We start from the raw sequence: 22,873 nt of genomic DNA, 5'->3' as shown, positions 1-22,873 counted from the left end.
CCCCACCACCCTCCTCACCCTCCCTCCTCCACTCTCCACCGATGAAGACGCAGACCCCGAGCGTATGTCAGGAATCAGTGCCTGTCGCAGGCGCCTAATCTGTTTTTCTAAGCCGCCCACGAGCAGCACGTTTGCCGAATTAGGCCGACAGCTGCTCCGGGTCCTTCTCCCCCTCCGCGCCCGCTCGGCGCCGCCCGCCGCAGATGCCGGGGCCGGGAGCGGCGGGTACCGGCACGGCGCCGTGGCCTCGCGCCTCCCGCCGCTCCGGCACGCGGACCCCGGCACGCGAGGCCCGGACCCTCCCCGGGACACACACCCCACCCACCACCCGTCCCCCGGGAGCCTTGAGAGGAGCACACCCCTGTGCATCCACCTCTTTTTTTTCCTTTTTTTTTTTTTTTTTTTGGATAGCGGTAGAATGCAATATGCAAATGAGATGGTTATTACCGCAATGTTCGTCAAGCTGAGCTGAGAAGACATTAATAGCCTGATGAATATGCATGTGAATTTGTTAATTAAGTTAATTATTCTGCTGAAAATGCATTCGTCTTCCAAGGACATTTTCCCAATGATTTTTACATGCTTCAGTCATTAGTCATGCTGTATTTTATCAGGGAAATGAGTTTGCTTAAGTTGCAAAAAAAAAAAAACCCAAAACCAACAACAAAACAAAACGGGAAAAGGGGTGAAAGAAGCAGGAAAACAGTAAAAACAGGGAGAAATAAAAAAAGGAACAACAGAAAAAGGGAAAAAATAGAAAAGAAGGGGAAAAAACGGAAAACAAAGCGCAGAGCAGGGCAGGAACTGCAGCTCTGGGGAAACTTAGGGGAAGAAGCAGGGCTGCAGGTGGGTGCAGGTGGGTGCATCCCCCTCATCTCCCCCCTTCCTCCCCTCTGATGACAAACTTTTTTTTCTTTTCTCTTTTTTTTTTTTCCAGTGCCAAATTTCCAACACATTAATTAATTGTTGTAGCCAATTAACTGTAGTTGTGCAAATGAGTTTAGCACTAATTACCATGCAGTGCCTGTAATCACATAAAAAACTTGCTGAGAGGTGGAGGGAGCGGAGGGGGGGGAGCGGGAGCTGTGGCGGGGGGGACACGGCGGGGGGACACGGCGGGGTCCCGGCTCCCGGTGGCTCCCGGTGGCCCCCGGTGGCCCCCGGTGGCTCTCGGTGGCTCTCGGTGTCGCGGTGCTCGGCTGGGGCTGGGGGCAGGTGACAGCGACACCGATGTCACCAGGGCAGGCCGGGGACATGGAGGGAGTGGCAGCGGTGCAGGGTGACGCGGGGGCAGATGGCAGCGACTGTGCCACTCCGTGTGTGCCATTCCGTGCTGTGCCATTCCGTGCTGTGCTGTTCTGTGTGTGCCATTCCTGCTGTGCCATTTCTGCTGTGCCATTCCGTGCTGTGCCATTCTTGCTGTGCCATCCTGTGCTTGCTGTTCCGTGTGTGCCATCCCGTGCTGTGCCATCCCGTGCTGTGCCATTTCTGCTGTGCCATTCCTGCTGTGCCATCCCGTGCTGTGCCATTCCGTGCTGTGCCATTCCGTGCTGTGCCATTCCGTGCTGTGCCATTCTTGCTGTGCCATCCTGTGCTTGCTGTTCCGTGTGTGCCATCCCGTGCTGTGCCATCCCGTGCTGTGCCATCCCGTGCTGTGCCATTCCTGCTGTGCCATCCCGTGCAGCACGGAGCCGTGCCGAGCCGAGCCGTTCCCTGCCATGAGAGGAGGAGGGCACGGAGCTGATGCCAGTGTTGCCAGCCCATCCCGCCCCTCAGCGCCCGGCATCTCCCCTCTGCCCACTCGCTGACGTTGTGGGACATTTGGGGACCCTCTTGTCGCCCTGAGCAGGGCGCCCGGCCGGGACAGGGGGCAGCCGGGGCCGTGTCCTCTCCGCCAGCCGGGCTGGCAGCCGGCGGGCACCGCGGCCGGGCTGGCTCCGTGCCCGGCCGGGGATTAGCCGTGCCATGGATACGGACTCCGCAGGGAACGCTGTGCTGCAGGCCTGGGGCTCCGGTGGCACGGCACGGTGTGATGTGGCACGGTGCAGCCTGGCATCAGCGCCCGTCGTGGCTCTGCCGGTCGCTGCCCCCCGCCCGTGCCCGTCCCGCTGGGCTCCCGCAGCCTCCCCCGCCCGGGAGGCAGAGAGTTAACGCGGGACCCGCCGCGCTATAAATTTTGCATCGTGCGGGGCTGGGGGGAGCTGGGCGGGAGCCAGGGGCGTCTCTAGGTAACAATAAACACCCGGGCAGGAGCAGCTGGTGCCCCGACCGCCTCTGCATCACAATGCGGGAATCACGCTAATCAACCGCCCGCACCGCGCCCGCACCGCGCCCGCACCGCCCGGGCACCGCGGGGCTCGGCCGGGCCGGGAGCGGGCTGGGGATGGGCTGGGGGTGGGGATGGGCTGGGCACGGCCGTGTGAGGGCCTGGCTGTGCTGAAGGTCCGGCCATGGTGAGGGTTGGACTGGTGTGGATGTGATCGTGGGGAAGGTTTGGTCATGGTGAGAGTCCAGCTATGGCCAAGGTTTGGCCATGGTCAGGGACCAGTCATGGTGAGTGTTTGGCCATGGTGAGGGTCTGGCCATAGTCAGGGTTTGGCCATGGTGAGGGTCTGTCCATGGTGAGAGTTTGGCCATGGTGAGGGTCTGTCCATGGTGAGGGTTTGGCCATGGTCAGGGTCTGTCCATGGTCAGGGTCTGTCCGTAGTCAGGGTCTGTCCGTAGTCAGGGTTTAGCCAAGGTGAAGGTTTGGCCATGGTGAGGGTCTGTCCATGGTGAGGGTTTGGTCATGGTGAGGGTCTGGCCATAGTCAGGGTTTGGCCATGGTGAGGGTCTGTCCATGGTGAGGGTTTGGTCATGGTGAGGGTCTGGCCATAGTCAGGGTTTGGCAATGGTGAGGGTCTGTCCATGGTCAGGGTTTGGTCATGGTGAGGGTCTGGCCATAGTCAGGGTTTGGCAATGGTGAGGGTCTGTCCATGGTCAGGGTTTGGCCATGGCCCCCAGGGCTCATGTGCCACCACCCCTCACTGGTGGCACAGCCCTGCCTGCTCCCTGCAGTGTCCAGCGGTGCCAGACAAGATGGGTGTGACCCCTCCAGCCACAGCCACTGTCACCAGTGTCACAGGACGTGGGTCCAGGCTCTGGTGACACCACACTTCCCTGGAAAACACCAATGGCACCGTGTGCCACCCTGACACTGTGGTGGCACTGTGGCTGTTTGCCCCAGCACTGGGGAGCTGGCCCAGGGTCCCAGCACAGCCAGGCTGGGACCCCCAGCATCCTCCCATCCCCCCTCATGGGGCCGGTGGCTTCAAGAGCCTGGAGTTTGGCCACCACCTTTCCACCTCCTGTGTGCCAAGAGCTGGGATCTGTGGGGGCTGTGCCCCCCCCCCGGTGATGTGCACCCCGTTTCTCTGGGCAAGCTGGGGGTGCACACGGGGCCACGGGGACCATGGCGGCCGAGTGACACCGGTGCGGTGACCGCGGTGGCCGAGAGGGTGTGGTGGCCCTGGTGGCCCAGGGGGTGTGGTGACAATGGTAACAGTGGTGGCCCTGGTGGCCCAGGGGGTGTGGTGACAGCCGTGGCCGCCATCCCCGCTGGCTGCCGTCTGCATTCCAGCGCAGGAGGCAGCTGTGCCACCCCCCAGCGCCGCTAAATATTAATGCTGCCCTAGATTGCGCCGCGGCACCTGCCACGGGCGGGCCCCGGCGGCCCCCGCGGGGGTGGGCAGCTGCCCTGGCACCACGGGGCTGTGCCAGAAGGTGGGTGCCAGCTGTGTGCCCTCCCCAGAGCCAGGCGGGAGGGACAAAACAATGATGGGGGCACGGGGAGCCCTCTTGGTGGAAGGGGGCAGAGGGATTGGGAACCCCCCAAATACCCCCCGTGATCCTCCCAAGGGCAGATTTGGGGCAGGATTTGCCACCACCACCATCGGCAAGCGCGGCTGAGGACGCGCCACTCGTCACACGGGTGCCAGGCGGCAGCGAGGGGCGGCCCCGGCGCCCGCCTTGAGCCCCAGCCAAAAGTCCAGAGCCGAAAAGTAGGGGGTGATTGATGGCAGCGTTTGGCGCGTAAGGGCACCCGGCGGCCCAATCCTCCCGCGGCCCCAATTCCTCCCCTGCCCCTATTCAGAGATCATGTTGTCTCATGTTGGTCCCAGAGGCGCCATTAATTAAAAATACATCCAATTAAATGGCAGGTGAAAGCGCGCAGGCACAGCCCCCCCGTGCCTCGGCTCAGCTGCGCCGGTGGCAGCGGGGAGGGCGATGGTGCCAGCTCCTGTCCCCGCCGCCACCGCGGGCACGCCGGGGCCTTGTCCCCATCCTGGCGCCCGCTGGGGTCACGGCGGTGCTGGGGTGGGATCATCCCGCCTGTCCCCTCCCACAGGCCGGGCATGGCAGGTGGCACGTGGTGGCAGCGAGGGGAATGTCCCCAAAATCGAGGAGTGCTCAGCTCAGCATTGGCATGGCCAGCGTGGGGACGGGGACACGGGGTGGGCGACACCAGCCCGGCTGGGAGGTGGCACGGGGGGCACTGGGGAACCCCCCGGGCGGCGGCGGCTCCGCGTTCCCGTTAATTGGAGCCGCTAATGGCGGGCGCTCCCCGCTCCGGGGGCTGGCAGGAGGCACCAGCTGTGCCACCGCCCGCGCCGCCGCTTAATCAAGCTGCCAGCGCGAGGGGACGGGGCCAGGTGGCCCCATGGCACAGGGACCGTGCCACCCCCCTGCCATCCCCCCCCAGACCGTGCCCAAGGAATCTCCACCCCATCCAGGCCAATCAAAAAACCCACCCGGGCCCTCAAAACGCGGCATTTTGAGCCCAAGGGATGGAAAGTGCAGGATGCCGTGGGATGGATAAAACTGGGGTCTCACACCCCCATCCTTCCCCCCCAAAACCCAACCCAAACACCTCTTCCATCCCCCATCCAACACCTCCAAGGGGTTTTTTTGGGTGGTTTTATCCTTCTCAATTCTTTTCTTCTTTCTCCTTTGCAAATGCCAGGGAAAGGTGTGAACGGATTTTTGGAAGGAAACGTCTAAATTGGATGAAAAACCTTTAATGCCGACAGCCGGAGCAGCTGGAAGGACAAATATAGCCGGAGAGGAGGAGGAGGAGGAGGACGGGGACGCGGTGGGAGGTGGTGGCCGTGCCGAGAGCGACACCTGGTGACAGCCACCCCCCCCGGACACGCGTGAACACGCGTGTGCCACCCCAGGTGTGTGCACACCTTGGCACGCGCGGGATTTCCACCGGGGAGGTGCGAGGCCAGCTCCGGGTGGAGATTCCGGCAGGATCCCGAGGGATGCGGGGATCCCATGGGGATCTGCTGGGTGGGAAGGCCCCGTCCTCATCCTCCTCCTCCTCATCCTCCTCATCATTCCACCTCCATCCCCATTCCCGGAGCAGCCGCTGGCTCCAAGGGCCGAGCCTGGAGCACCGGGATGCTCCGATGCCACCACCACAATCCCAACGCCGTGAGGGCACTGCGGGGATGATGATGAGGAGGAGGAGGAAGGAGAGCTGTGCCAGACCCCCCATTTGGAGCCGATGAAGGCTGGGATGGAGCGGGCAGGAATGTCGGGATAGAGAATCCAAGCGGGAAGAGCCGAACGCTGGAGATTTACAGCGGCGGCTCCGGGCAGCCCCCGGCCATTTGGCACGGCAGCTGCTGCCGAGGAAGTTCAATGCCAAAACAAATTAAATGGGATAAAACGGGCTGGTCACCTTTGGATCGGGATGCCGCAGGAGCCGGGGCCACGTGGGGCTTTGTTTGCCGGCAGAGGGAAGGGAAGGTGGGATGTGAGGAAGATCGGGATGGCACCGAGTCCCTTCTGCCGGAGCCGCGGGCAGGGAGCAGGAGCTGGATTAGGGATTGGGGACCCAGCCGAGTGCACGGGGCGCAGCTGCCCCCTCCATAAATCAGGGGAGGCCGGGTGGGCGCGGGGGGCTCGCTCCTGCTTTTCGTAGGCACCGGGAAGCGCCCGGCGCCGCCGCCACCCCCCCACCATCTGCACGGGGATGTATTTTAAGATGTGTCAGAGCAGGGATCGGAACCAGGCGAAAGGAGAGCGGGAAAGCCGGGGCTGGAACGGGAGATGGGTGGGATGGAGGGTTGGGGACCCGCAGCTCCTCCTCAGCACAGGGAGGGTCTGGCCGAGCCTCAGCCCAGCAGGAAGGAGGCGATTTTGGGAGCTCTCACCATCCCAAATTCCTGCTGGGATAAACCATCCTGCTGGGGATGGGAGCAGCACGGAGAAAAGCATGGAGGGTTCCTGTGGAGGAAGGGGATGGATGGATGGATGGAGGGATGGATGACACAGGCACAGCTCCCTGCCCTCATGGCTCAGGCTGAGCCTCCAGCCCCTCCAGGCACTCTGGGCTCCTCTCCAGTTCACAAAGAACTGCCAGGAGCTGGGAGAAGCTTTGGGGATAAATCTCAACCTCAATTTTTCCCATTCCTACGGCATCATCCCATCTCCTACCTTCCCATCAGCTCCAGGGTTTTCTCACCTTAACCAAACCATCCCCTGCTCCAATTCAGGCATCTCCCACCCCTTTGAGTGGGGGGAACCCAGGGCTAATGATGGCTTGGAGCTTAATTAGAGAGTGGAATCTGGGGGCTTGCAGAGGCTGGCATTGCCAAATCCCACCCCTCTCACCAGGAGGGAATAAAAGGCTTTCCAAGGAAAACACAAGTTACCGTGTGATTCCAAAGGCTAAAGGAAGCAAGGGAGCAAAAGGCAAGCAAGATACAGTAACAGGAAATATTTAATTTTCCAATCTCCACTTCTCCATTTTTATAAACTGAAAAGAAAAAAAAAATTTTTTTTCAATATATTACAAAATATCTGTACAGAGACAAAGGTACAACCGAAAAAAGGCGCGCTCGGTCTCCAAAGGAAACTCGGGAGAGGTACAGCAAGAGTCTGACCAGAGGCTTCTCTGCTGGGAACTGCTACAGCAGGAGAGTTTGGGATTGAACCCAGAGCCAGGATGGGGGGAAGGAGGGGGGAGATGTCCTCACCCCCTTATTTGTAACTGCACCAGCTTAAATCCTTCCAAACACACAAATCCCACCCAACGCCGAGAATCCTTTTGTTTTCCTTGTGCAGAGTATTGGAAAAAAGGTAAAATTAAAAAAAAAAAAAAATAGAAAGGTGGGAGGAAATAAAAGAAAAAGAGGTGATGGAAGGTAGGAGTGGCCCCACAGCCCCCCAGGACCTGGCCCTGGCAGGATTGAAAGGCTCATGCTGGGACCAGTTAGGAAAAGCCACTGGGAGAGGGGAATGGAGGAATCACCTTCCAAGGAGCCCTGAGGGCCCCTGGGGACAGCTGGCAGCTGCCACTGGCCACCAGAGCAGGGAACAGATGCCTGGGAATGTCCCTCCCTTGCTGGAGAGGGGACAGGGGACAGGGGACCCTCCAGCCACTGCTGGTCCTTCAACCCATTCCCAGCCCTGTGCAAGAGACAGAGCTGGACCAGAGAGAGACTCAGCTGGGAGAGACCACCCTGAACTGGGACTGAGGACCCCAAACTGGGACTGAGGACCCTCAAACTGGGACCAGCCACCCCAAACTGGGGCCCCAAGGCAGAGGAGGGGACGCCTCGTTCGCGGCAGCTTTGCTGGGAATGTGCCAATTTGGAGAGACAATAAACAGGCATCGGTTTCCTAAGAGGATTCAGCACGGGAACGAGACTTTTCCTTCCAAAGAGGATGGGATTGGGAAGAAAGGGAACAGCAGCAGCTCCATGGCAGCCTGGAGCTGGTGCCAAGGAAAAGGGAAAATAGAGAAATGAAACCTCCCTAAAGCCCTTTGGTGGGTTCAGTGCACTCTGTGTCTCAGAACTTCTTTTTTTCTCTCTGCACATCAGGCATGAACTACATTAAAAATAAAAAAAACAAACAACGAACCAACCAAAAAAAATATCCCAAACCCTACAAATTTCCAGTGGGAATTTTGCAAAGAGCATCATTCCTCAGTGCTGGGAACCAGCAGTCCCCGCACATCACCAGCAAATAAAAATAAAAAATAGATCTTTATATTTAATTTCTCTCCCTTCCTTCCTCCCACGGCAAAGCTGGGTAAGGCAGGATCTCCCCAGGTGGAGAAGCATCACCTATTCAGGTGCATTTATTTAAATTTATCTCTCTGTATAAAAAAAGAAATTAAATCCTGTTAGTAGCAAGAAGGTCTCTCAGCCCAACCCAAAATTCCCCCTCCCCTTTATAACACTCCAAAACTGTCGGCTCTAAAATTAAATGTTTTCCATAGGAAAGGCCTACTAAGGGGGAGGAAAAAAAAAGCTGATAAATAGGTACCTTTGTTTTATTCATCTCTTTTTAAGTCTCATTGAAATGAACAGCCAAAGGGTCTGTGGGAGGAGAAAAATCCATCGTAAATACTTCCTTGACAACAACAAAAATAGAAATATGCTCATGGAAATGACACAGGAACACCTGGAAAACCTCAGAGGGCTGAGATGTGACCGACCTCGGCAGCACCAGCCCAGGATTCTGGGGACAAATCACTCCCATCTGCTGGCAAATCCCACCAGATGTTGGGATTTTTTATTTTTTTGTTTCCTTTTTTTAAATTCTTGAAGTGTTCTGGAAGTTACAAATGAGAGAAATCCCTGTTTTTTTCAGGAAGGTGTTCTCCTTGGCTCTTAAAAAAAAAAATTAAAAATAAGACAAGAAAAAAAGACAATTCCTACTGCCAAGTTACAGCAGGATCCAACACCCAGAGACCTTTCCCAAAAAAAAAAAAAAAAAAAAAAAAATCAATGTATAAGGCTGCTGCCACAGGGGAGCAGAGGGAAAATTGGATGTTTTATGGAAAGGAAGCAACATTGGATAAATTGAACACAACCAGTGTCACATTGCAGGTCCCCACTGCTGGGATAACCCATCCAGGTGCCTCTGCATCAATAAATTCCCCTTTTCTTTTTTTTTTTTTTCTTAAAGAAATGGGGACAAACAAACAAGACAACAATAACAAAAAAAAACAAAACCACTTTGGGAAGCAGCCTCCCCCCAGCCCTCCCTGACCCACCGGCAAACTCCAGTGCTCAGTTTAGGGGAAAGAACATTTTTAAAATTTCTTCTTCCTTCCATTCCTACTTTTTCATCAACCCATCAATCCCCCCCCTCTCTCCTGGCTCAGTTTGCTGCAGGGTTGGGATTATTTTTGTCACTAACCAAGCAGGGGTGAGGGAGGGAAGGATGGATGCTCGGGGAGCTCTGAAATGCGGACGAGACCTTGCTCTGGCCAAAAAAAAAAAAAAATTAAAAAAAAATTAATAATAAAAAAAAACAATCAAGTCCGGTGGCTAAAGGAGGAAAGGCAAGGGGGGATCCCAGGAATGTCAGTAGGGAACCCCCCTGCCCCGTCCCCCCCGCGGAGGCACTCGGCCAGGCGCTCGGAATTTCCCATAGGAAGGCGGCGCCTGGGTCGGGGCGCCCCAGGCGGGAGCTGTCCCTGCTCCTGCCCCGCCGGCAGCGGCTGCTCCCGGCCCCAGCTCGCCGTAACTCTGCACTTTGGCCTCGGGGTGGAGCAGGATGTTGTTGCTGCTGCTGCTGCCGCTGCCCTCGGGTTTGCTGAAGGGCTGCTGGACGCTGCCGGCGACTCTGGCGAAGCGCAAATCCTGATCCCCCGGGAACTGCAGCGAGCCCGTGCCCTGGTAGCCGCTGCTCTCCCCGAGGTGGCTCACGGAGCCCATGAAGGTCCTGCTTTTCCCCACGGCTTGTGCAGAAGGTTCTAGCAGAGTCTGGCTGGGGTTGAGCTCCTCGGGGCCGAAGCCGCCCTCGGAGCTGTCGCTGCTGTAAGTCCTGCCGGGCTGGCTGTAGTCCGGAGCTGCGGGGTCGGGCTGGGCCAGCAGCTGCAGCAGCGCGGCCGTCACGGCCGGGTTCAGCTCCTGGGCTGCGCTGGACACATCCCCGGCGGCCACGGCAGGAGGAGGCGGCGGTCCGGGGGGCTCGGGGGGTCTCTTCTCTGCTGGGACAATGCCAGGAGGACACGCTGTGGAAGGGTGACTTCTTTTAAACAGCGTTTCAAACACACACAAAGACATTTCTAAGCAAATCAAAATCAATCCCTGCCGAGGTCGGGTCTGGGAAGAGGCGGAGGGAGAGTTGGAACGCTGGCTGGGAGATTCATTAACAATGTTCATTAACGCTTTCGCCCCGGCCCCGCGCACCCAACGCGCCGGTAACAGCTGTCCTAACACCTGGGCACCCGTGCGGGGAATTGCTGCTCCCGGATCAGAGGCTGAGCCCTGCAGGAGGCAGATGTGGAGCCACACGGCAGCCGGGGCTCCCCCCGGGGCAGAGGGACGCGGCCCCGCCCGGCCCCGGCTCAACAAACACAGAGCCGAGCCCAGCACACAGGTGCCACCTCCTGAGTGTCCCCATGGCACCCAGTGCCCCCTCCCAGCCACCCCCAGAGCCCACAGCTCATCCCCTGAATATTTGCACGAGCGAACAGAGAGCACGAGAAAAACCTTCTGCTTCCTCCCCCCCTGTGCCTCTTCAGCCCTGATTTCATCCCAAATCAGGGTTTGTTTCCCTCCTGGAAGAACAAAGCTCAGTCACCCCCAGCCCCCCCTGCTCAAACAGGGAGCAGAGCACGGAGCCTCCCCCGGGGCAGTGCCACCACTGCAGGTGACACCAGCACGGCAGGGAGGGGACAGCACCTGCTCCACTCCCCAAACCAGCCCTGCCTCCTCTGGAGCAACACACCTGAGCTGCCTCCTCTCCCTCGCCCACGGGGGAAGGAATTACTGGCGATGGCAGAGCCCACGGACACCTTGTTGCAATCAGATCCTCAAAACATTGGCAAAACTGGTTATTAAAAAGGTCAAACTTTATTGTGAAAACCAGTAGTCTTCCAGGACCACCCCTCCACCCGTATCCGTCAGTCCACTTTGAAAACTAGATTGTATTGAAATCCAGAAAAATAAAACAACAACGGGAAAAAAAAACCAAAAAACAAAACAAAACAAAAAAAAAAATAAACAAAACAATCTTCAGGTAAAATCTGTAAAGCCAAGCTGATCTTGGGGGGGGGGGACAGCAAATCATTCCAAAGAATTATCAACAGAGAACAACGGCATCGAATTCCATCTGCTCTACAGTAACCTAGTTATCTTCCAGGACTAGGGCAACAACAACAAAAAAAAAAAAATTAAAAAAAAAAAAAAAGAGGAGGAGAAAAAAAAAAAAAAAAAAAAAAAAAAAGCACGATCACAACTGGCTCGTGGTGGGCGGGTGTTGAAGGCACGAGAACACAGCACGTTCAGCTACATTGCAGGAGGTGGGATCTGGCCAAAACAGGCTCCCCGGAGAGTCTGAGACAAACTCAGGAGGCGCTTCTACAATTTGGTGAGGTCGTCACAGGCTGTTGCTAATAAATTCAAAAAATCAACAGAAACAAAACAAACAAAAAAAAAAAAAGACATGGAGACATTTACACTCACCTTTGGAAAGGAAATCCGAGAGCTCACTGACACAAGCAGGGTTGTTTTTTTTTTTAAAGTTTTGCTATGAGAAGCAGTGGTTTGGTTCAGCTTCAGGAGCTGCTGAGTTTTAGGGCTCCAAGTTAGCTCCAGGTAGAACCAGGCACTTGTGGATGCTCAGGTTTTATATACACAGCTGCCACTATCCCTCCCTTCAGCACTCACCATTATTTCAGCTCTTTAAAATCATCTCTGCAGGTTTAATTTTTTTTTAAATTTTTTAAGAGGGCAGGGAGGGGATGGTAAAAAAGAGCTGGGGAAAAAACACAGAGATGCAGCAGCACCCTGTGCAAAAAAACTCCCTGACTGTGCAAACTGATTGCTGGGGGGGAGGTTGAGGAAGAACTGACCCTCCAAACTTCCCTTGCAATTTTGGCCAAACCCCAAAACCTCCAATTCACCTTCACTGGCCCACTCACAGTGGAGCACTGTGGATTTTAGGGTTTTTTTTGCCTGTTTGCAGCTGTCCAACCTCCTGAGCAGTCCAGCACTTACCGCAGAGAGGGGATGAGGCTCTTTTTACATCCTACCCCTTTCCCTCCTCCCATCCACTCCCCTGCTGCCTTCTCTCCCAACACTCCAAGCTCTCATTATTGCTGGCTGCAGCTGAAGCAGCAGCACTCTCTGGGATGCTCTCCCTGCTCCCAGTCAGCTGTGCTGCTCCATCTCTTTACCTGTGCTCTCCTCGGGATGCCTCGTCGGGGTTTTCCTGGGCGCCCGCTGCTCGTTGCTCTTCTCCCCGTTGCTTTCCTCCAGGGTGATCCCAGGCTCCTGGCTCTTCATCAGCTGACTCAGCAGAACTGCCAGCACATTCTGCATGTCTCCCTGAGCACTGGCTGCCTCTGGAGTCTGCTGCTCCTCCATCACCTCCACAGTGGGTGGCTCCTCCACGGCTTCCTCGGCCGCCGGCTCGTGCTGCTGCTGCTGCTGCTGCGCCGTGGCCTCGGTCAGGGCTGTGATGGACTGGTTGAGAGCCTCCAGCTGCTGCTGCATCTCAGGGTTGGAGTGGACATTGAGCAGCTGGGCCATCTGGGGCACGCTCAGGTCGGTCTGGCTCTGCAGCAGGTTCAGCAGCACGGCCAGTTCGCTCTGGTTCAGCTGCTGCGTGATGTCACCCAGGCCTGCGGGACACGCGGGGAGCAAGAGCGGGGAGGTGAGGTTTGGGGGCTTGGTGCTGCACAAGGAGCAGCTCTTCCATACACCCCAGAGCAATGGACAGCCCTTTCCTACACCCCAGAGCAATGGACAGCCCTTCCTCATGTCCCAGAGCAATGGACAGCCCTTTCCTACACCCCAGAGCAATGGACAGCCCTTCTCCATGTCCCAGAGCAATGGACAGCCCTTTCCTACAGCCCAGAGCAATGGACAGCCCTTTCCTACAGCCCAGAGCAATGGACAGCCCTTTCCTACAGCCCAGAGCAATGGACAGCCCTTCTCCATGTCCCAGAGCAATGGACAGCCCTTCCCCATGTCCTAGAGCAATGGACAGCCCTTTCCTACACCCCAGAGCAATGGACAGCCCTTCCCCACATCCCACAGCCATGATCCAATCCCACAGGCAGGAACACCTGGTCCCCCATGTCCCAGAGCCATGATCCACATCACTCAGCAATGAACACCCCATTTCCATGTCCCACAGCAATGAACACCCCTTCTCCACATCCCAGAGCCATGATCCACATCCCACAGCATTGAATGCCCCTTCTCCCTGCCCCACAGCACTGAGCACCCCATCTCTGTGTCCCCAGGCTGGGGGAAGCAGGGATGCTCTGTGAGGAGGATTTTGGGATGCAGTGCCAGCACTCCCCCCCAGCCCCTGCACTCATGGCACGGCAGCAGCACCCCGTGGTACTGCACACACACTGCACCCAGAGAGGGGTTGCACTGCCCCAAACCTCCCCAAAAACACTGCACCCACAGGAGCAGCAGTGCCCCAAACCTCCCCAAAAAACACTGCACCCACAGGAGCTGCAGTGCCCCAAACCTCCCCAAAAAACACTGCACACACAGAGGAGCTGCAGTGCCCCAAACCTCCCCAAAAACACTGCACACACACTGCAGCCAGAGAGGGGCTGCACTGCCCCAAACCTCCCCAAAACCTCCCCAAACCCACTGCACACACATTGCACCCAGAGAGGGGTTGCACTGCCCCAAACCTCCCCAAAAAACACTGCACCCACAGAGGAGCTGCAGTGCCCCAAACCTCCCCAAAAACACTGCACCCACAGGAGCTGCAGTGCCCCAAACTTCCCCAAAAACACTGCACCCACAGAGGAGCTGCAGTGCCCCAAACCTCCCCAAAAACACTGCACCCAGAGAGGGGCTGCACTGCCCCAAACCTCCCCAAAAAACACTGCACACACAGAGGGGCTGCACTGCCCCAAACCTCCCCAAAAAACACTGCACCCACAGAGGAGCTGCAGTGCCCCAAACCCACTGCACACACACTGCACCTACAGAGCTGCTCATAAACTGCCCCAAAACTCCCCAAACCCACTGCACCCACAGAGGAGCTCCCAAACTGCCCTAAAACCTCCCCAAATCCACTTCTCACACACACAGCTGCTCCTAAACTGCCCCAAAACCTCCCCAAACCCACAGCACACGTGGCTGCTGCTCAGGATCAGCTCACACCACCCTATTCCCAGGTTTGGGCAGTGGGGGCACCCCGAGGACACCAGGCTATGGTGAGGGGGCAATGGATGAGGATGGCAGTGGAAGCCCCAAGCCCACAGCAGGGGAATCACAGCCTGGCCCCCCTGAGATCCCACAGACCCAAATCACTGCCTCCTGCACAGGAAGGGTTCCCAGGATGGGGCTGAGCTGCTCCTGGGGGTGGAGGAAGGGCGTGTTCCCTGACACAGCACAGGAATTAGGTCAAGCAGAAGGCAATTCCTTGCTGGGAGCTGGCCTGGGATCACAGGACTCTGTCCTGACCTGCAAGGATCCAGGTTATCCTAAAATACATCCTGGGAGTGGCACCACCTCCCTTCACAGCCCAGTGACAAGTGACAAGGGTGTCCCTTCACGCTGCCAGTGAGACTGGAACTTTTTGGGAATAAGGGTGCAAGGGTTTGGTTTCAGCAGCTCAAAATGGAGCTTCTCTTGCTGGTAGGCAACAGAGTGGGACATTTTTTCCCCAGCTGTTTGTTAATCCAAGCACCACCTTTTGTCCATCTGCCATGTTTCACTGAACACATGGATTGTGCATTCCCTGGAGCAAGAACTGTCTTCCTTGTTACTTGTCAGCACAGCATTGGACACAAAGGAAGCCTTAGCCCATATCTGGGTTTTTGTAAGGCTTCTACACAACAATCAGGGCAGCTTTGTGTAAATCCACATTCTTGCCCTCCAACTATTTTCTGGGCACAGGGGGAGTTGGTCGCTGATTGGAACAGTGCACAAGTCCAGGTGCTGCCACTCTGGATGACCTTTTATGCAGCAAAGTGCAATAATGTGATTTTTGCCCACCAGCCTGATACTTCCCATACCTAATCTTCATGTAATTTGTCAACAAGATCAAACTTCAGCTCATTTGCACACCCTGAACCTGGCTCCACCTTGCAGCCTGATTCCTATGATTTGTTCCTCCACTGGCTCAAGTGACTCAACAACTCCTTTTATCATTCAGCCTCTTTTAGAACTAATAACACAGCTCAGAACAAATTCACAGTCAGCTCATCAGTGACTCCTGAAGACCAGACAGAACCTTCTGCTTCTTCACAGCAGAGAGAGGAGAAAAAAAAAAATAAATAAAAGAAATGAGGACAGGAAGAGCCTGGAATGCCCTTTCTGCAGAATTAGAGGTGAAAGAACCAGACTGGCTTAAAAAAAACCACCACAAACCTCCCACACCCAGGCAGGGAACACACTGGGAACCTCTTCCCCCCCCCAGGTGAGCACTGACCTACTGCATCTGCAGCACCAGGCTCTGCTTTGAGCTGGGCAGGCTGGGGGGGGCACAGGACTGCTGTTGTTTTTCACAGTGTCTGTGCTTGTAACAGAGGTAGTTTCTTTCCGAGAAACTTTTGATACCGGAGGCTCCTCCAGGGCCAGGCCGCTCTGCCGCTGCCGCCGCCGCTTCTTGCTCCACAGCTCGTGGCAATCCTGCCAGTGGGGGAGGCTGCAAGAGAGAGCAGAGCATGGCAGGGAACCAGGGAGGGTGGGGGTGATGTGCCCAGAAATGTGGATTCCATCACCAGCTGTTAAACGAGGTGGAGCAGTGACCCTGATCTCCTGGCATATATTATCTGATAATGGGCCAGCTTTAAACCAGCTGGGCAATCATCTTTATCTTTCCACAGCCCACCTTCCCATCAGGAGACATCTCCTATTAATGGGTCAGGTGAGACAGTGATTCTTATCTCTGTGGGGATATCTCCTGTTAATGGGTCAGGTGCAAAAAAAATACCAGGTGTGGCAGTGATCTTTATCTATCCAGAACCCATCCTTCATCCAGGAGATATCTCCTGTTAATGGGCAATTGTTAAAAACCTGGTGGAGCAGACATTATTATCTCCCTGGGAGATATCTCCTGTTAATGGGCCGGGGGGGGGGGTGTGTGTGTTAAACCAGGTCAGACAGTGATTCTTATCTCTGTGAGGATATCTCCTGTTAATGGGTCATTGTTTAAAACTGGGTGTGGCAGTGATTTTTATCTCTGTGGGGATATCTCCTGTTAATGGGTCATTGTTTAAAACTGGGTGTGGCAGTGATTCTTATCTCTGTGGGGATATCTCCTGTTAATGGGCCATTGTTTAAAACTGGGTGTGGCAGTGATCTTTATCTCCTGGCACACATTCTCTGCTAATGGGCCATCTTTAAACCAGCTGGGCAATCATCTTTATCTTCCCACAGCCCATCCTCCCTCCAGGAGATATCTCCTGTTCATGGCCAGTGAGTCCCAGTGCATGGCTGATAAAATTCCATCATCCCACTGGGAGATGCTCCAGCCAGGGGAGGACCCAAACATTTCCTACCCAGATAAAAACTGAGATTTTCCATCTTTCCACTGGATTCCAGAGGAAAGCCAGACCCTTCCACATCATCCCTGGAGCTCCAGAGGAAACTGCACCTTCTCCAGGAGCACTGCTCCAGCTGAGCCACATCTGCCCCTGCAGGAGGATGCAGCCACCATGGAATGGGACTGTGCCACCACCCTGACTGACTGACTGTGCCAGCTTGGATTCTGACTCTGGCAGGGTTGGGATTGTTGTTTTTAATACTGCATTTCTATTTTAATTTTCCTAGTAAAGAAGTGTTATTCCTAATTCCCATATCGAGAGCTTCTTAATTTCAGAATTATAATAATAATTTGAAGGAAGGGGGTTTGCAATCTTCATTTCAAAGAGAAGCTCCTGCCTTTATTGGCAGACACCTGTCCTTCAAACCAAGACACATAACTACTGACATTACCATATTCATGTTAGGATTTTCCAATCACAAAAAGTTAGTATGTTAAAAGTTTAAGCTTAAAGTTGTTTTTCAGTTTTCTTGTAGTAGAAAATTCAAAAATCTTTTCTCTGCTTGGAACATAGCATTTTTGTTTGCGTGTAAAAATCCTTTTACTTAGTAAAACCATCTTTTGTTTAAAGAAATTTGTTCTTTAAGTCATAAAAGCCCCTTCCAACTCACTTGCCCTTTGCTTTCTTAATTAACTCCTCATCCTTCCCAACAGTGGGAGGGATGGCACTGGATGGGATTTAAGGTCCCTTCCCACCCAAACCATTGCAGGATGCAACTTTGTATGTTCCTCCACTTTTACAGATGGAGAAAAGGACTCAGGAAGGGATTTTGGGAAGAAATTCCTCCCTGTGAGGGTGCTGAAGGGCTGGAATGGGATTCCCAGAGAAGCTGGGAAGTGTCCAAGGCAGTTTGGAGCAAGCTGGGATAGTGAATTATGTCCCTACCCATGGTGGGGTGGGACTGGGTGAGTTTTCAGGTCCCTTCCAACCCAACCCTCCTGGGATTCCATCACCCCTGACTGCAGCCAGACTGTCACAGGAAGGTGCAGGTTCTAGAACCAGTGTAAAAATTATTTACTCTGCACTGGGATCTCATTCCTGAATGTTCCTGGATCTCATTGCAGGGCACACAAAGTTTGGGAGCATCAGGAAAAGCCCTTGAGGAACACAGAAGCAAATAGGGATCTCAAAAGCTGTGGCTGCATTTTTCACAAAAACCTGTTATAGTTTTATCACCTGCTTGGTTGGAATGGAGAAAATTGAGTGACACTGCTCAACCCTTGCAGTCAATTAACACACAGCCTTAATGAGGCCTAGCAGCTCTCCATGGCAGAGACAGGGGTGTGCTACATCTACTCCTGCACATCCTCCAGCAGAGCTTTAGAGCATCTCTTAAACATTACACTGGGCATCAAGCAGAAAAGAAAAGCCATTTGCTCAACCACATGGGGAGAAAAACCCAGAAATCACAATTTTGACTGAAAAAAAAACCACCTTGTCTCCCTCCCAAAGCTGATGGTGGGGGGATGGCAGCTGGCACTTACTCTGGAGGTGCCATTTTGCTGAGGTCAACGTCCTTCAGGAAGTCACTGTGCAGGGCCTGCTCTGCTGTGCAGCGTTTGCCAGGGTCCAGGGTCAGCATGTGGTCCAGCAGGTCCAGGGCAGATGAGGGGATGCTGTGGGGAGAGAGTGGGAAATGTGGGTGAGTTCATGGAAATGTGTGGAAAAGCTCAGAGGACACCTAAAGGAAATCCACACAGTCAGAGTTCACTGCTCCTGATGCAGGAGCAGGTGTGGGGAGATCCCTGGGGGGTTTAGAATGGATTTTGGGAAAGGTTTTGATGCCGGAGGGTGCTCAGGAATTGAAGATTCCCCAGGGAATGGGGACAAGCCCAAAGCTGCCAGAGCTCCAGGAGGGTTTGGACAACACTCCCAGGGACAGGGTGGGAGTTTGGGGTGTCTGAGCTGCACTGGATGATCCCTGTGAGTCCCAGCTGAGGATATTCCATCATATTTCCACTCTGTATTTTGCCATATATGAGAAGCCACAACTCCCACAAGATTATCTCACAGCCCAGAACCCAGAGAGTTCTGAACTTTCTGTGCTTTCCAACACTGACCCTTGGAAGAACACTGCTTCTGACTTAAATCCTTGGAAAAGGCTCCCAAATTTGAGTGATGAAGTTAAAATATGCAATTAAAATACAAGTGTATCATTTCACACAGTGAAGGGTTTTAAATTTAGAGTTTTTAAAATATAGTAATAAATATGAGACAAAATAAAAGCTCTTGGGCATTGTCTCTGTATTCTTCTTCCTTCTTCTGACTCAGAGAACATCCCCCTGAAGTTCCACACTTCCAGGAGGGTTCCCAGCCCCAGGAACCCCTCTAGGGGCAGATGAGAGGTTTGGAAAGAGGACAGGGAGCCCAGTGCAGTCCCCAGCCCCAGGGAAGCTCTCTGGAGGTGAAAAAGGTGTTTGAGGAGTGGACAAGGAACCCCCAGCCCCAGGAACCTCTCAGGGGGCAGATGAGGGGTTTGCAGAGGGAAACAGGGACCCCAACCCAGCCCCAGGAACCCCTCTGGGGGCAGATGAAGGGTTTAGAGAAAGGACAGGGACCCCAGCCCAACCCAACCATCTCTCTGGGGGCAGATGAGGGGTTTAGAGAAAGGACAGGGAGCCCAGCCCAGCCCCAGGAGCCCCTCTGGGAGCAGATGAGGGGTTTGCAGAGGGAACAGGGACCCCAGCCATCTCTCTGGGGCAGATGAGGGGTTTGCAGAGGGAACAGGGACCCCAGCCATCTCTCTGGGAGCAGATGAAGGGTTTAGAGAAAGGACAGGGAGCCCCAGCCCAGCCCCAGGAGCCCCTCTGGGGGCAGATGAAGGGTTTAGAGAAAGGACAGGGAGCCCAGCCCCACTCACAAGGAGAACTCCTCGCGCAGGCGTCGCCGGTATTGCTTCTTGGGCTTCATAGTGTTGAAGTAGGGCAGCTTGATGACATCTGGCCACACTGCTGGGCAGGGGCTCCCACAGAGCCGGCTGGGGAGCAGGGAACACAGTCAGCCAGCTGGAACTCAGCCAGGAGCAGCAGGGCCACCAAGCCCAGGGAAACACCTCCCTAAGCAGGAATAACCCAGGGCTGGGCACAGCTCAGGTGAGGGGTTGGAAAAGGAGGATGAGGAAGAGGAAAATGCTGAGCTGGAGTTGATAAATCACTCAAAATAATGATATTTTATTTTTCTTAGTATGAAGTTTTAATGTTTCTTTAAGCTTTCTAAACTCACTAAATTTTAGTATTTTTGTAATAAGGGTGGTGAGGCTCTGGCAAAGGCTGACCAGAGAAGATGTGACCACTCTGGAAATGTCCAAGGCCAGGTTGATCTGGGCTTGGTGCACCCTGGGACAATGGGAGGTGTCCCTGTCCATGTCAGGGGTGGCACTGGATGGGATTTAAGGTCCCTCCCAACCCAAACCATTCCAGATGTGAGTGCCCACACCTGGATTCCACTTGCAGAGGAAATTCCATTCTTTCCTTGCACTTTGGGAATATTTGGCTTTCTCTGTGCTGACCCTCATGTCAGTGTTTGGGTCCTGTGCAGTTGCACATGGGACAGTGGGGTGGCACTGGGTGGGATTTAAGGTCCCTCCAATCCCAAACCATTCCAGGATTCCAACTTCCAGTGTGAGAAGCAATTCAGGTTTGTGATTTTTGGACTCAGCAAACAGCAAAGGTTTACTGAGGGGTCCATAAATCAGCAACCACACACCTGAGGTAGGTGTGGACACCTGGCAATTCCCATTTGCATTCCTGGCCCTGTTCTCCAGGCAGGTTAAAGAACAAGAGCCCTCCTAACTCGCTGCCTGTGTGCACGAGCAGCTCCTGCAGCACCTCCCCTCACAGACATGTGTGTGCAAAGCTTTACCTGATTAATTCAAGCTGAGCCAGTTCCAGATTGGCTTGAAAAATAGGCTTCTTTGTAAACAGTTCCCCGAGGATACAGCTGGAAGGAGGAAAAGCAAGAGGTCACGACAGCAAACCCTGGGGATGAGCGTCTGAACACGCGGCGCTCGTGCTGGGGAGCAGCTCTGCCTGAGGAGGGTGATTTGCATCAGGGCTTGTAGTGACAAAGTGACCTGTGTGTATGCAGTGCCCAGCCCTGGGCTCCTGGGAATCACCTCCTGCAAGTGGCTGCTCTGTGCAGGAAGCCCCTGCCACGTTAACTCTTTGTAGGGAAGGGAGGATGTGTCAGCGTGATGAGAAAAGAGCTCAGAATTATTTCCTCCAGCTTCAGCTTTGTTTGGATTTTTAACTTCCCTCTGCTGCCTGTGGTTGGCAGGGCCAGCAGAGGAGCTGGGTTTAAGCACATAGAACTCTTTTATTACTGAGAAGGAAAGAGAGAAGGGAGGGAGAATCTTTGAGCCTTCAACACCTCTCCTTATTCACAAGGAATCCATGCCTGGCATGTGCTGGAATGAGAGTAACCCCATGCACATGGAACAGGAACTCAGCAGCAACTGGACCTCACAGTCAGTAATTATAACTAATTACTGGTTTTCCCAACCTCTCATGGTGTTATAAACTCTGCTGAAGGAACATCCCAGAGGGAAGTGCACGCTCTGGGGAATCCTGCCTCAGTTTCACTGCTGAATTCTCCAGGCTCTGCTTCTGAGTCACTTAGGAAAATGTTCCATTTTTGTGGCTGAACTGCCCAGACTCCTGCTCCCCAGGCTTCCTGTACTACTGAAACTTCCTGAAACATGAAATATCTACTTAAAAAAATGTACCAGGAAAAAAAAAAAAAAATCAGTGGCAAACAGCAACTTAAAGAATTTAGAGAAAAATTCTCTACAAAATGCACTGAAGGAGTGAGCAGCACAGGGCAAATGTGTCACCCCTCCAGGGCTGTGCCACCCCTCTTGATCTCAAGGGGACATCAATATCAGGCTGGCTTGCATTTTAAATAGGAAAAATTTGATTTTTACCTCTTCTCATTTCTAAACCAAGTAAAACCTCATTCTAGAAGATTTACTGAGTGGTTTTAATGAGGGGACACACACCTGACCCTCAGAGCACAGCACTGTGAAATATTCCTGGGACAGAAGTGCCTGGGTGTGTTGGGGTGATGTGGCCAGAAATGTGGATTCTGTCACATCTGTTAAACCTGGTGGGGCAGTTACCCTGATCTCCTGGCACACATTATCTGCTAATGGGCCAGCTTTAAACCAGCTGGGCAATCATCTTTATCTTCCCACAGCCCATCCTTCCTCCAGGAGATATCTCCTGTTAATGGCCAGTGAGTCCCAGTGCATGACTGATAAAATTCCATCATCCCACTGGGAGATGCTCCACCCAGGGGAGGAGCCAAACATTTCCTACCCGGATAAAAAAATGAGATTTTGGACAGCAAGTTTCATCTTTCCACTGGATTCCAAAGGAACACCAGACCTTTCCACATCATCCCTGGAGCTTCAGAGGAAACTGCACCTTCTCCAGGAGCACTGCTCCAGCTGAGCCACATCTGCCCCTGCAGGAGGATGCAGCACCATGGAATGGGACTGTGCCACCACCCTGACTGACTGACTGTGCCAGCTTGGATTCTGACTCTGGCAGTGTTGGGATTGTTGTTTGTAATACTGCATTTCTATTTTAATTTTAACTGTTATTCCTAATTCCCATACCTTTGCCTGAAAGCCCCTTAATTTCAAAATGATAATAATTTGGAGGGAGGGAGGGAGTTTACAATCTTCATTTCAAAGAGAAACTCCTGCCTTTATTGGCAGACACCTATCCTTCAAACCAGGACACTGGGACAGCTCCAGCAGTGGGAATTGTCCCAGATGCAGGAGCAGCTCCCCCAGGAATGCTGAGGAGAGGCCAGCAGGACTCACCCACAGCTCCACACGTCGATGGCAGGGGTGTAACGCTCCTCCCCGAGCAGCAGTTCTGGGGGTCGGTACCACAACGTGATCACTTTGTTGGTGTAAGGACGGCTGCAAAGCAAAAAAAAAAAACCACAAAGACTCATCCCAAGAGCCACAAAACACTGAAAAACTGCTCCTTTTTCATCCCAGCTGTTGGTGGCAGCAGGGGGGTTTTAATGTCTGCACTTTCTCAGTTAAAAACAGCTGAGGAGGTGCAATGGATGTTACAGGATTTTACAGGAATCAGGATTTGCTGTAGGTACCCAAGACTGAAAATCCCTGCTGCAAGCTGAATGCTGACTGATTTTGGAGCAAAACCCACTCCAAGGCAGGTCAAAGGAAGCAGAGAAGTTTTGGCTCCTTCTGAGCTTCTCTTGTAATGAAAAGTTCTTAACACAAGCCAGGAGTGTATTTGTCCTATTTGTCCAACAGCTGGAGCTGGATACCACTGAAAATAATTTGTCAGGCCTTCC

At 54.1% G+C, this 22,873-nt stretch overlaps 1 protein-coding gene across 1 annotated transcript in view; it reads right to left on the bottom strand.

Annotated features, from left to right (window-relative positions):
- Positions 1–9,136: 9,136 nt before the first annotated feature.
- The window catches only part of CDK12 (cyclin dependent kinase 12), a 31,177-nt gene continuing 17,440 nt past the window's right edge, over positions 9,137–22,873 (bottom strand). Inside the window, 8 exon segments of the mRNA XM_079327570.1 lie at positions 9,137–10,021; positions 12,191–12,637; positions 15,424–15,478; positions 15,480–15,639; positions 18,025–18,156; positions 19,401–19,517; positions 20,402–20,479; positions 22,368–22,469. Coding sequence (XP_079183696.1) covers positions 9,369–10,021; positions 12,191–12,637; positions 15,424–15,478; positions 15,480–15,639; positions 18,025–18,156; positions 19,401–19,517; positions 20,402–20,479; positions 22,368–22,469 — 1,744 coding nt within the window. The 3' untranslated portion in view covers positions 9,137–9,368.

The sequence above is a fragment of the Erithacus rubecula genome (genome assembly GCF_903797595.1).
Source record: "Erithacus rubecula genome assembly, chromosome: 27".
Taxonomy (NCBI): Eukaryota; Metazoa; Chordata; class Aves; order Passeriformes; family Muscicapidae; genus Erithacus; species Erithacus rubecula.
This window is presented reverse-complemented; position numbering and strand designations above follow the sequence as displayed.